Raw genomic sequence first — 13,005 nt, forward strand, 5'->3', positions numbered from 1 at the left:
AAGTGTTCCAGTTAATCAAACATTCTCCTCCTAGGAAATGTAGTAATCATCAGTCATATATCCTGAAAGTCAAATGTTTTGTTTTGTTTTTATGTAAATCACCAAAATTTCTCAGAATTCCGACATTCTGGCGTCTGTCTACCCTACTGTGTTTTTTTACTTTTTCAAAGAAACATTTTTTGAATATCTTTATGTTCTGAATGCTGTACATGTGCTAATTCATTTTGTCCTTGCAGCAACCCCATGAGGAAATTGCCCCATTAACCCTTTCCCTGCCTCGCTCCGGCTGTTTGTCCCCTAGATTGGCCATGGTACTGTTTAGGTAGGGAGTCATAACAGGAGCCCACACGGCCCTTCTCGGTGGTTGGACCCTACCCTTAGTGGCAATCCCATTTTCCCTGAACTGACCGTCATCTCTGTGTTTCAGGTTGATGCCCCACTTCCCCATCCTAATGTAGGTTTTTCCACTTAATGTTATAGATTATTTCCTCTCACTATCTCATAGTCTCAGCAGATACTTTTTAAAAATTTTATTTATTTTTATTTTTTCCATTTCTTAAAAGTTGTAATAAATAGACATAATTTGCCTTCTTAACAATTTTTAAGTGTACAGTTCGGTGGTATTAATTACGTTCATAATTACGTTCATAATTGATTACGTTCTGCAGCCATCACCACACTGAAACTCTGTACCCGTAGAACAGTAACTCTCCCCTCCCCTCCCCCTCCCCTCCCCCTCCCCTCCCCCTCCCCTCCCCCTCCCCTCCCCTCCCCCAGGACCTGGCAACGACCATTCTTTCGGTCTCTATGAATTTGACTCCTCTAGAAACCTCATATAAATTGAACCATACGGTATTAGTCTATTTATGAGTAGCTTATTTCACTTAGCATATGCTCAAGGTTCATCCATGTTGTATCATGTATCAGAATTTCCTCCCTTTTTAAGGCTGAATAATATCCAGTTGTATGTATCCATTTGTCCAGTGATGGACACTTGAGTTGCTTTCACCTTTTGGCTATTCTGAACAATGCTGCTATGAACATGGATGTACAGATATCTCCGTCAGACTTTGCTTTCAGTTCTTTTGGCTATATACCCAGAAGTGGAATTGCTGGATCATATGGTAATTTTTTAAAAATTTTTTGATATACCACTATACTGTTCTCCATTGAGGCTGCACCATTTTACATTTCTACCAACAGTGCACCAGGGTTGCAATTTCTTCACATCCTCATCAACACGTGATGTTTTGTTTTTTTTTAATAGTAACCATTTTTGCTTTTTGTTTTGTTTTGTTTTGTTTTAATAGTAACCATTCTAATGGGGGGAGCAGCAAATTTTTACACCCTTCACTGCCATCATCTTAGATACTTTACAAAAGCAAGCCTTTACTGTACATGTTTTGGCTAATAAAAATAACTTACCATTTTATAATTATAAAAAATTATAAATGTGAAACTTTATAAAAAATATTTTCATGTTAATTCCTGTGTGGCTACAGAATTATGAAGTATAAAGAATAAAAAGAAGGGCTGCCACTGAATGGAGATTATTTCCTCAAATCCTTCTCTACCATACTAACTCCATTTCCCCACTGATTTCAACTTAAATTTAATTTTGTGACTTTATAGCATAGAGACATTGATTTTTACTCACATATATTATTCTTTCCTCAGAAAATCCATTCCTCGCTGCCGAAGAATTAACAGGATGCTATCCAGTGAATCCCTACGTTCTCCTGCATTCACCCGCTCCAACTCACAAGCCTCCATAGACAGCGCCTCCATGGAGGATTTCTGGCGGGAAATAGAAAGTATTAAAGAGAACAGCATGGCAGGGCAGGAAGGGCAGCCGCCAGCCGAGGCCAAGCCTGTCGATGGTAAGGTGCTACATCTGCTTTCCTGAGTGCTAACTGTCTTTCTCTGTATGCTTGCTCTTGTTCTCTTGACAGGCAGAAATCACCCCACTAGTAGTTTAATGAATGAATTAGTAAAATTCAGCATATCAACTACCTGTTTCCACTGATTTATATCTATTAGACTGGCTCAGGGTGGCTTTTACAAGGTGATATGAACTGAAAGAGGGCTGGGCCTCAACAAAATCCAAATTGATCGCTTATGTAGCACCACTTAGGGATGCTGAACCTATGTTATTGATTTAATTCATTATCATTAAGCAGACTGCAAGGGTATTCTGATTTTGATGACTTTTACGTTTGTGTACTTGAATATTAATTACCAAAAAAAAAGAGAGAAAGTTTTTTTGCCGGTATAATTTCAGAGGAAAAAAAAAATTGCCTTTGAAGCATTTACTGATATTAATGTATTAGATTGTCTTGTATTCCACAAAGTAAAAGCCATGTTAAATATTCTGGTTTTCAACGAAACTAAACAGGAGTAGGTTGAAGACCAAAAAAGAGTATAATTGTCCTTAGTTCTCAAAAATAGCAAGGTTACTAGCCTGGGATTAAAAGCAGAGGTCATCTCTTCCACACCCTAGCTATTGAAAAGTAAATATATAAGATAGCCGAGAAAGACCGTTTAGTGAGCATACACCTAAGAATGTTTTCATTAGTCAGTGTGACTAACCTCAAGACAACTACGTAAGCTGAAACTGCAAAAACCTTCTCATTTTTCATTCCCTTTTCTACAAGTCCTTCCTCAGGACTAAGAAAAAATAAGTTTAGATGTACACAGTATGCGTCCCACATCGTCAGACACATAAAGTCCTGGCACGTGGTTCATGCAAATCCATTCATGGGAGCCATTGTCTGCCAGTGAAGTGTGTCTTTACTCCTGTGACTTCTTTTCCTACATTTTGCCTCTTCGGATCCAGAGAGTCACATAAGGGAACATACCTCATATCTCCTACCCCTTTTTCCTTACTATCTATCTATCCAGCCAGCCATACTAAAAACCACACGTTCACTCTGATAGCCTCCAGTTCCCATCCAGCACCCCAGGTTTGTTGCTGTCCACCCTTTTTCTGTATTTGTAACTGCCTCTCCAGCAATAAGAAATCTGGCTTCCACTCCCTGCCACGTCTTTATTCATTTGCTCAAGCCCACAATACATGGAAAATATTTTCAGGTTTGCTAGCCTAAGATGCTGCGAAAAAGCAGACCTACTAACTAGAGTTTATTACCATATTTACCCCTATTTTTCCTTGAAATAGTTGCACAGTTATTAAGGGTGCAGTTCAGTGAGCTTTGACACATACACACAATTCTGTAACCTCACACTGATCAAGGTAACATTTCTACCCATCCAGAAAATCTCTTTGTGCTTCCTCCAGTCTCGTCCTGTCCCTCCCAGTGACTTGCCGTCTCTGGCCAGAGGCAACCATGGTTCTGATATTTGTCCTTCGTAGATGAGTTTTGGGTTTGGCTTCTTTCACTGAGCATAATATTTGTCAATAGTTCATTCATTTTTATAATTGGGTAGTTTGTATTAGTTCACTAGGGCTGCCATAACAAAGTACCAGAAAGGTAGATTAAAACAACAGAAATTTATTCTCTCACAGTTCTGGAGGCTAGCGATCTAAAGTCAAGGTGCCGGCAGGGCCGTGTTGTCTTGCAAAATTCCAGGGGATAATTTGTTCCATGCCTTTTTCTTCGCTTCTGCTGTTGCTGGCCAGCTGTGGTGTTCCTTGGCTGTTGACAACACATTGTGCCATTCCCTGCCTCCAGAATCACCTAGCCTGCTCCCTGTTCTTGTGTCTGGCTTTTCTCCTCTTCTCATAAAGACACCAGTTATAGTAGATGAAGGGCCCATCCTATTCCATCATAATTTACATATAAATTGTCTAATCTTAATTATATCTACAAAGACCCTGTTTCCAAATAAGGTTATATTCACAGGTACTGGGGTTTAAAACTTCAGCATATCTTTTTGGGGGACATAATTCAACCCATAACAGTAATATTCCATTGTATGAGTATACCAGAATTTGTTTATCCATTTATCTGTTAATAGACTTGTGGGTTATTTACAATTTTGGCTATTATGAATAAGGCTGCTATGAGCAATCTTGTAAAAGTCTTTTTGTGTAAATATGTTTTTATTTCTCTTGGATACGTGTATTTTTTATAGAGTATGTTTAACTACATAAGAAACTGCCAGCATTTTTCCAAAGTGGTTGTACCGTTTTATACCCCTCCCAGCAGTTCCATTTGCACGTCCTTGCAACATTTGGTGTTATTGGTCATCTTAATGAGTGATTCTGGATTTTTCCCTGTGCTCACCGTTCTTTCATATATCTTGCTTTATGAAATCATTTGACTATTTTTAAAAATTGTCTTTTTGTTACTGGCTTGTATGAATTTTTTATACTCTGAATGCAAGTTCTTTGTCAGATATATATATATATATATATATATATATATATATATATATATAGCAAATATTTGTTCACTGTCTGTGACTTGTCTATTCATATTCTTAATGGTGTCTTTTAATTGGGTTTCACTCTCTGTCTTTTCAATGGTTTGCTGCTGCTATATGGAAATACAGTTAATTTTTGTATCTTGACCTTATATCCCAACATTTTAAAATTTATTTTCTAGTAGCTGTGGACTAGATCTGCTAGGATTTTCTACATAAACAAAGAGGTCATCTGTGTATAGAGATAGTTTTCCTTTTTCCTTTCTGATTTTTATGCTTTTGCTTCTTTATCTTGCCTTACTCTGCTGGCTGGGGCCTCCAGTGCCAGTTGACTAGAAAGGGTGATAGTACATGCCCTTGCCGTGTTCCCAGGTTTACATGGAAAGGGTTCAATATTCATCATGAAGTATGATGGTAACTGTAAACTTTCAGTAAGTGCTCTTCACCAGACAGCCTTCTATTTCTATTTTTCTGGTAGTAACATAAATGTATGTTGAATTTTATCACACGCTTTTCCAGCATGTTCATTCCTTGAAAAGATTAATAAAGCTTTTATTTCCTTTCGTCTATGTTATTTGTGTTTAATTTGCCTGTTTTGGGTTTTTTTTTTTTTACTTTCTTAAGATGAACACCTAGACCACTGATTTTAAATCTTTTATCTTTTTAAATACGAAAAGTTCCCTGTAAGCATTGCTTTCACTCCATCCCACAAATTTTGACATTGTATCTCATTATCAGTTTTAAATATTTTCTTATAATACACATTTCTTAATTTCCAAATGTTTGCTTTAAATAACCATAAGTACTTCTTATATACTTTTCATTTTGAAATAACTTCAAACATATGGGAAAGTCACAAGTACAATTTAAATAACCTTTTGTTCTGGGACCATTTGATAGTAACTTGCCAACTTGATGCTCTATTCACTCCCAAATACTGTTAGGAGGGGGGGGGGGGAGAGATTCATTCCTGTGTAATCACAGTTTACCTGTTGAAATTGAGAAATTGTATTTGATACTTTATCATCCAGTCCTCAGACTACATTCAAATTCTAATTGTTTCTATATGATAGTATAGACAAAAAAACCCTCCAGTTTAGAAACACTTGTTGCATTTAATTGTCATATTTCCCTTGTTTTTTTATAGTCTAGAACAGTTTCTTATCCTTTGTTTGATTTTTATAATCTTGACACTTTTTTTTGTTTCATGTAATTAAATGGATTTATTTGGAGAGAAAAATTATTTGAAGGGAAAAGAAATATGGCAGTATTGGGATAGATTATACTAGGACATGACCTTGTCTGATGGGTTCAGGAAAAAAGACATCATTGAGCAAGGGATGTGTAAACTGAGATCTGAAAGATTGAGTGGCCAGTAATTGCAGGGTCAAATAGAAGGACTGGTATGTCCAATGGCCTTATAACAAAATAGAGCATGGGGTTTTTGAAGAACCCAAAGTAGGCCAGTATTGCTGGAGAACAGATGGCGAGGAGAGCTGGTGAGCACGTTCAGAAAGGTGAGCAGCTTCGTATCTTATAGGCCATGTTTTATCCTTAATCCTAAGAGCATTATTTATGTTTGTGTTTGAAAAGACTCATGTAATTATGGTATGGAAAATGGACTGGAAGGGTGTCAGGATGACTGCAGGAAGAACTGTTGGGAGTCTGTTGCTGCATTCTAGGTGAGAGGTAATGATAGCTGGACCAGGGTCATGGTGGAAGAGAGAAAGGAAGGTGGAAAATTTGGGGAATTATTAAGGAAGTAATATCAAAAGGTCTTGGTGATGTGTTGGAGTTGAGTGGAAAAGACAGGAAGACATCAAGAATGTCTCCTGGGTTATGCATTTGCCTAATTGCATGGACAGTGGGTTTCATTTACTGAAATATGGAATACTAGAAGAAGCCTAGAGTTGAGAATGAAGAATTTGAGCTCGGGTTTGAACATGCTGAAAAAGACATGTGATTGATAGAGCCAAGTGGATACTGAATAGGCAGTTAGGTATGTGGAAAATTCAAAGGAATGCTCTGTGTTGAAGTTACGCATTTGGCAACTGGAGCAATGAGAATAAGATTGTATTGTGCTTAATTCAGCAAACAAGAGTAACAATGGTATCTGCCATGGACATATCTTACCCATGGAAAACATATATTCTACATATGCTACGGTTTGAGTCCAAGGATTTAGACTCTCCTCACCCCTAGTTTATGTTAATTCTAGCCCTGCCAATTACTCCTGCCTACTCTTGTATTACTCCTTACAGAGGTGGAGGGAAAATAAAATCCATATTTAAAAATTTTAATTTTAAACTGTATTTGTAAATTTTGTCCTCAGAAATGAAAATATTATCTACAGTTTAAGTAAAGGAAGACTTCCAAGTCATAACTCACTGATCTAAAATGTTTATTTTAGATTAGGGTTACTAATCATAAATTCACCTTTTATTCTCTGTTGAAGGAACAGATTACAAAGCAAATGAACAATAAAGATAAGATAGCAAATAAAATGTTTGCCTAGGTAAGGAACTGGACCTGTAAATCACCTTAGAATGCTATGTTTATATACCAGTGACACAATAAGCAGAGACTAGACTGATGATTTAACATGCTGTTTACAAACTAGTTTAATCTTCTCTTTAAACGTTCAGGTCATGACTTTTTAGCATAGTTCCCAGAAATGTATGTATAGTAGATTTTCTGATATGGGATGTTGTTATTCTGAATTCCTTATATTTCTGTATATCTAGTTTACCATAGCAATTGATTCTTGTTGATGAATTTTAGGTTTTGGAATTGCCTTCTGAAGAAAGGAATGATTATCTAATGCTCAGAATAAGGAGAAAAGTAGAATGAACATCTGTTGAATACCTGCTTTGTTCCAGATTGTTTGCCATCTGTCATAAATACATTGACTTTAAAAAAAGCAAAACAAAAAACAATCCTCACAGCCACCTAATACTTCTGTTGTGATTACCCTCATTGGTGTATTTTCCTCTAATTTGGTGTTGAGGTCTCTCTCAGGAGAGTGGCTAACTAACTCTGTCCCGGGGGGCTTCATGGAACTTGGTCATGGCTGTTGACAGTGTACCTCTCGTGGGCTATTTATCCTGGTGGACAGCCTAACACCTAAGTACTTGACCCGTGACCAAGTGTCCCCTCATAGTAAGCTTTTTTGTCCTAGCAGACGCCCTTGTGGCTCTTGACTGACCTATCTCCAGTTTATTCCTTCCAAGACAGCCACTCTCTAGGAAAGCCCTGACCAGGAAAGAAGTTAGGTTTGGGTGTGTTGGTCAGGTGAGACCCAGAGGAAGCAACTCAGCAAAATGCCTGAAATGCCAGAAACAGTGTATGACTTACAGATCCCAAGAGAAGAGGACAGCATGCTTTGCAGGGCCAGCGGGAAGGGAGGAGCCGTCCAGGACACACACACTCAGGCAGCAGGTAGGGAGCTTGAGAGGAAGAGGGAGGGACCTGTGGGCCAAGCCTTTAGTGGGGTGCGGGGCATCACCCCAGCAGGCTTCCCCTGGGGAGTGTGATTGTAGGTTCAGAGCAAACAGGCACAGGTTCTGTGGAGTCACACCATGACTGAGAGGAGGTCACTGTGGTATACCTGTGCAGTCTGTGTAGGGTGCGGGGTCAGTGGAGCGAGCCGATGGGTTGTGTCAGCTGTCCCACGGAGAGCTGGTCACCAGGAGGTGACTGGATAAAGCCAATATATGGAGCAACCACACTGAGGAACTAGAGGAGGTGGGGAACTAAAAACTGTGTCAAGAGTGACTAAGCCCTGTCTTTGGTATGAGGAAGTGAAACCTGGATTCTAAATGGATGCCAAGGCAACATAAAATTATAGGAATTCACTACACCCATTTTGCTGGAGAACACTGAGGCCTAGAGATATCTTAAAACTAACCAAAATCATTCAGCTAGTATGTGGTGGCACTGGGATTTGAGCCTGCATCTGAGTGATTAAAAAACCTTTTTATGTTCTATTAACCCATGTTTTTTCTATTATGACTTTAGTTTAAATATTCATTTTGTATCATTTTTTGAAATGGGTAGTCCAGATATGGCTAATATTTAGCTCTCTGGCAAAGAAAATTACCTTATTTAAGTCTGCCAATTAACCTTATGCTACTAGAAAATATTTTAAAATTTGACTCATTTTTAAAAATACAATGTAGACTTTTCATTCTTTCTTATAGTTCTTTCCTGTAATTACTGTAGAAAAAAAGGACAATCATAATATATTGTGTACTGATATTTCTTATTGTCTGATATGCAGAAACCCACAGATACACACCTTGTCCAATCATACAGAACATGTTCTAAGCTTCTCTTGATGATGTCATTTGACAGAAGGTGAGCTTGAGGCAGAGTGGTTGCAAGATGTGGGGTTATCGACTCTGATCTCCGGTGACGAGGAGGAGGACGGCAAAGCCTTGCTCTCTACGTTGACTCGCACCCAAGCAGCTGCAGTGAAAAAGAGATATAACACCTATACCCAAACCATGAGGAAAAAGAATAAGCAATCTGTCAGGGATGTCAGAGACATCTTTGGAGTCAGTGAACCTCCTGTAAGTAATAAACATGGCTCGTAAGGTGTCTGGTTTGATTGCGGGGTGGGGTGGAGAGTGTGGGACTGGAAAACTACCGGAAAAGGCTGATTCCATTCACATTTTCAGAGCAAACTAAAGCAGACAGCACAGTGCAAAATTTTACAAATTTCTTATCTGCCATATAGCTATCTCTCTCAATACTAAATTTGTTCCCTTCTTTGTTGAAGTTGGAGAGTAACTTTTTGGCAATGGAGCAAGTCTGTGGATGGGATCCACAGAGCCTTTACATAAATCCAAGCCCTGCATGGAAACTCTGTGGTCAGGCAAAGAGCCAGGGAAGTGGGCCTAAGTATTGTAAGCAAGTCCAAGTGGTTTGCTTTAAATGGGGGTGGGGATGAGAGAGTGGCGAGGGTGGCCTTTATGTTCAGATAAATTAAAGTGGTTAAAAAAAAAAAGATACCAGTATTAATTAAGTGGGTGAAATAATGATTCAAAAAACTGTAACATGTTTTATGAGAAATGGCTGGTTGAAATTCCAGCTTACCCTTAGCAGTTTCATGGCCACAATTTTACTTCTGAGGCTATTAGTCATATTCTCCTATTTCCACATTTGTTTTACTGTTAGCTCTGCCTTACAACTTATTCGTCCATTCGTTCATTGCACCATTGCAATGTTGTATTGCAATAATTGCATTTTGATGCAACAAAAACTTACTGAATACATTCTCTGAGTAAGGTCCTATATTTGGTTCTGTGCAGATAGAATTCTTGGAACTTTGGGAGTAATTACTATTAGTATATAGAATCAAGGAAATTTGATATTCTGCAGCGGTTACAGATAAGTTGCCTGGGGCAAGTTAGTTGATCACTCTGATTTAGATTTCTCATCTGTTTAATTGTATTACCAATAATGACATAAACTTCAAGGATATTGCATAGAAGTCAAGGTGGAAGACAGTATATACAATTTGAGTTACTTTAGGTTGCCCATAAATTATCTCTTCTCTTAGATATATTAATCACATGGGTAGTTGCCAGGGCAACTCATATATGCCTAGTTAACCTTTGCATTTGTGAGTGAAGGAATCTCCCTTTTCCTTCACTCACACTCTGAAGGGAAAAAGGAGGTGGGCTCTTATCCCTGGGGCTTTAAGTGTAAGAAGAAGTGAAGAGTCTTTGGCTTTTCTGAGACATGCAGGTGTGATAAACTGTTTCGCATCTAACCCCAGGAAAGGCAGACAGAGGGCCTGGGACGGCACACCTGTGGTGGGGAGAGGCGCATGGCCCACCGCCTCCTCCTCCTGTCCGCTGTCCTCTCTGCTTCCAGTCTTGTTCCCGAAGCCCCAGTTCTAGAGGAAATTGAGAATGGGAACTAAGAGGGGGGCGAGGTGGTCACAGGTGAAAGAAAGACCACCTGTTCCAGGGAGCAAAGAGGTATCCTCGGAAATGGGGCAGTCAGTGAAATGAAAGCCATTAAAAGCCCTGGCATTGTACACACTGCTTAAAAAAACATTCAGATTGTTCCTTGTCAGAAATGCAAAAAGCCATGTAAACCTAGCTTTTAAAAAAATGTTGTGTATTTACAATACATAAGGCCTCATAAACATCCTCACCATTTGTTTTTGTTTTTTTTTTTCCTAACAAATTCAGCATTTGTTTCTGCAAGTAAAGAATCTTGGCAGTTTCTTGGGAATGTACCTGAACTTTTTTAGTTTCCTATTTGAATCTGACACCATAAATACCAATTCCTCCCTCCTCCTCCTCTTCTCTGTCTGTCCTGGTCTTTTTCTCTCTTTGTGTGTGTTTCTTCTTCTTGTTTCTCTCTCTCTCTCTCTCTCTCCCCCTACCCCCCCTCCCTTATCTCTTCTTACTCATTATTTCTTTCTTTCACATCATTTACCTATGTTAATTGAATAATTACCTAAAATTTTCCATTTCTCTTTTTTAGTGCAGACTTAAAATTATGTTTCATAAGAAGATTTTGAATTAATCTTAGACATATGAATTTGACCCAGTGTACTTATATAGTGAGAATATAAATTTAATAATTTAGAAAATAGATATGTAGATTTACTAGTTCTTAATTTTTTTCGTGCATAGAATTCCACACTCAAAATTTCTTTCAGAATTTCGAAGATATTTATTCATTATCTTCTCTTATGTACCATTGCTGTGGTGAAGTACAATGTCTATATCAATCTCATTTTTCAATATAACATTTGAAAGCTTTTTGAATTTTATTTTTATTGTTGGAAACTTGAGATTTCACCAGTTTTACACTTTTAAAAAATTTATCCCGGTCTATATTAAGTGAGCCCTTTTAATCTGAGAGCTAGTTTGTTTTTCAAGTTCTGTATATTTTCTTCTAACATTTTGACAAGTATTTATTCCTTTTGTTTTTTCAGTTATCTCCTTCTAGAACTTCTGTCAGATGATTGTTGCATTGTTTGGATTGAACCTCTGTGTCTCTCAGATGTTCTTTCATACTTTCTGAGTTTGTGTGTGGATGTGGGTGTGTGTGTTTCCTGCATTCTTGGATATCCCTTCAACTTTATTTGTTATATCAGTAACTTGGCCATGGTTGTATTAATACTTCTGCCTTTCATCAATTTTTAAAAATTTAAGAATTGCTAATTTACTAAAGCTCTTTCTTTTCCCTGATTCCCCTTTTATTTTAGCAATCTGTTCTTGTTTCTTGGCCGCAATAGTCTCTCAGTACTCTGAAGGTATTCACTAAATTAAACCTTAAAATTCCAAAGTTATCTTCTTTTCCTGGAATTATCTTTTTCCTTTAGGGTCACGTGTTTATTTCTAGCATCATTGCTTTTCTCTAGCATCATTGTTTTTCTCTTTCATTGCTATTATTCAATTAATTTTGATCCTTGGGTATTGATTTAGTTTATTAATGGAGGACTAGATTAATTGATTGATTCATATAGGTAATGGCTATATATTTCCTATGCAGTTGTGTAGACCTGTGTTCTCCCAGGAACTCTCTGTGAATAGGAGTCTGGGCCTGCATGTGTGGAGAAGTGTGTCAGTTGTCACACTTCACTTAAAGACACATAAATATGGCATCAGTGCCAAAGTAACGAGAGTCCTGAAGAACTGTGATTTATATCCTTTTCAGGCAAACCAAACTTCCCTTTCTGTACTCCTATCCATATCCGTTTAGAAAGCCCCAAGCGAAGTGCAATCCAACCTCCATTTGTCCACTACCACCACACCCTCACTAGGACAGCCACCGCCACCACCAAGGCAGGTGGTCACTCCATTACCAAGAGTTAGGTGCTGCCTGGTCTTCGGTCTTTGAGGGGGGAAAGGGTCTGCCTGGCCTCTTTGTTCAGAAAAACAGTTTTTAATTACTTTGGTCATTGTCTTCTGAGTTGGGGTTGTCTCCCTGCTCTTTTTATCATTACAGGTTGTTCTCGACGTAGGCTTTTTCGGGGTCAGCATTTACTTTCTACCCATTTTCCCCTTATGCCTTTTTTCAGGCTGAGGTTTTTATCTGTCCTTATCAAACCATTCTTGTCTGCTTTTTATCTGCCTGGAACTTCCAACAATTTCTGTTCTGCTAATGGAAATGTTTAGTGGTTTCTAGATATGCTCCTTTAAAAAAGGTGTCTTTTTTGACATTTTGAGTGATTTGCAGGGAAGGAGAAAGTGCTGTGTGCATTTGTTATCTTGATCCAATTTTCTTGTGTTGATTCTTCAGTAGTATTGGTTCCTTTCAAAAAAAAATGTGTTTTTTTCCTTATTACAAAAGTAATACATAATCTTTGCTGGAAACTTAGAAAATTTGGATAGGCAAGGTGATGAATGGCAATTGCTGTGAGCCCAAAGAAATTTTATGATTTCATTAAATATCTAATAAATTTGATTTATCAATAAAGTTCTTATAATAAAGCAATAGAATATTTAACACTTGTTTTAATAGAGCCATTGGACATGAAATAAAAAATGACAAATCAAACTTTGGGTACGTAACACGTGGACTATAGTTCTACTCCTTCCTTATGAGCAGAATTCCAGTACCCAGATACATTTTTCCGATATTCAGAAGATGTGA

General features: G+C 37.9%; 1 protein-coding gene across 1 annotated transcript in view; it reads left to right on the forward strand.

Moving 5' to 3' along the window:
• Positions 1-13,005, forward strand: part of ARHGAP28 (Rho GTPase activating protein 28) — a 175,284-nt gene that overhangs the window by 95,134 nt on the left and 67,145 nt on the right. The window contains exons 2-3 of the mRNA XM_063076624.1: positions 1,678-1,880; positions 8,737-8,954. Of these exons, the coding sequence (XP_062932694.1) occupies positions 1,678-1,880; positions 8,737-8,954 (421 nt within the window). The remainder of the gene's footprint in view (positions 1-1,677; positions 1,881-8,736; positions 8,955-13,005) is intronic.

Source organism: Cynocephalus volans, chromosome 13 (genome assembly GCF_027409185.1).
Source record: "Cynocephalus volans isolate mCynVol1 chromosome 13, mCynVol1.pri, whole genome shotgun sequence".
NCBI classification, from domain to species: Eukaryota; Metazoa; Chordata; class Mammalia; order Dermoptera; family Cynocephalidae; genus Cynocephalus; species Cynocephalus volans.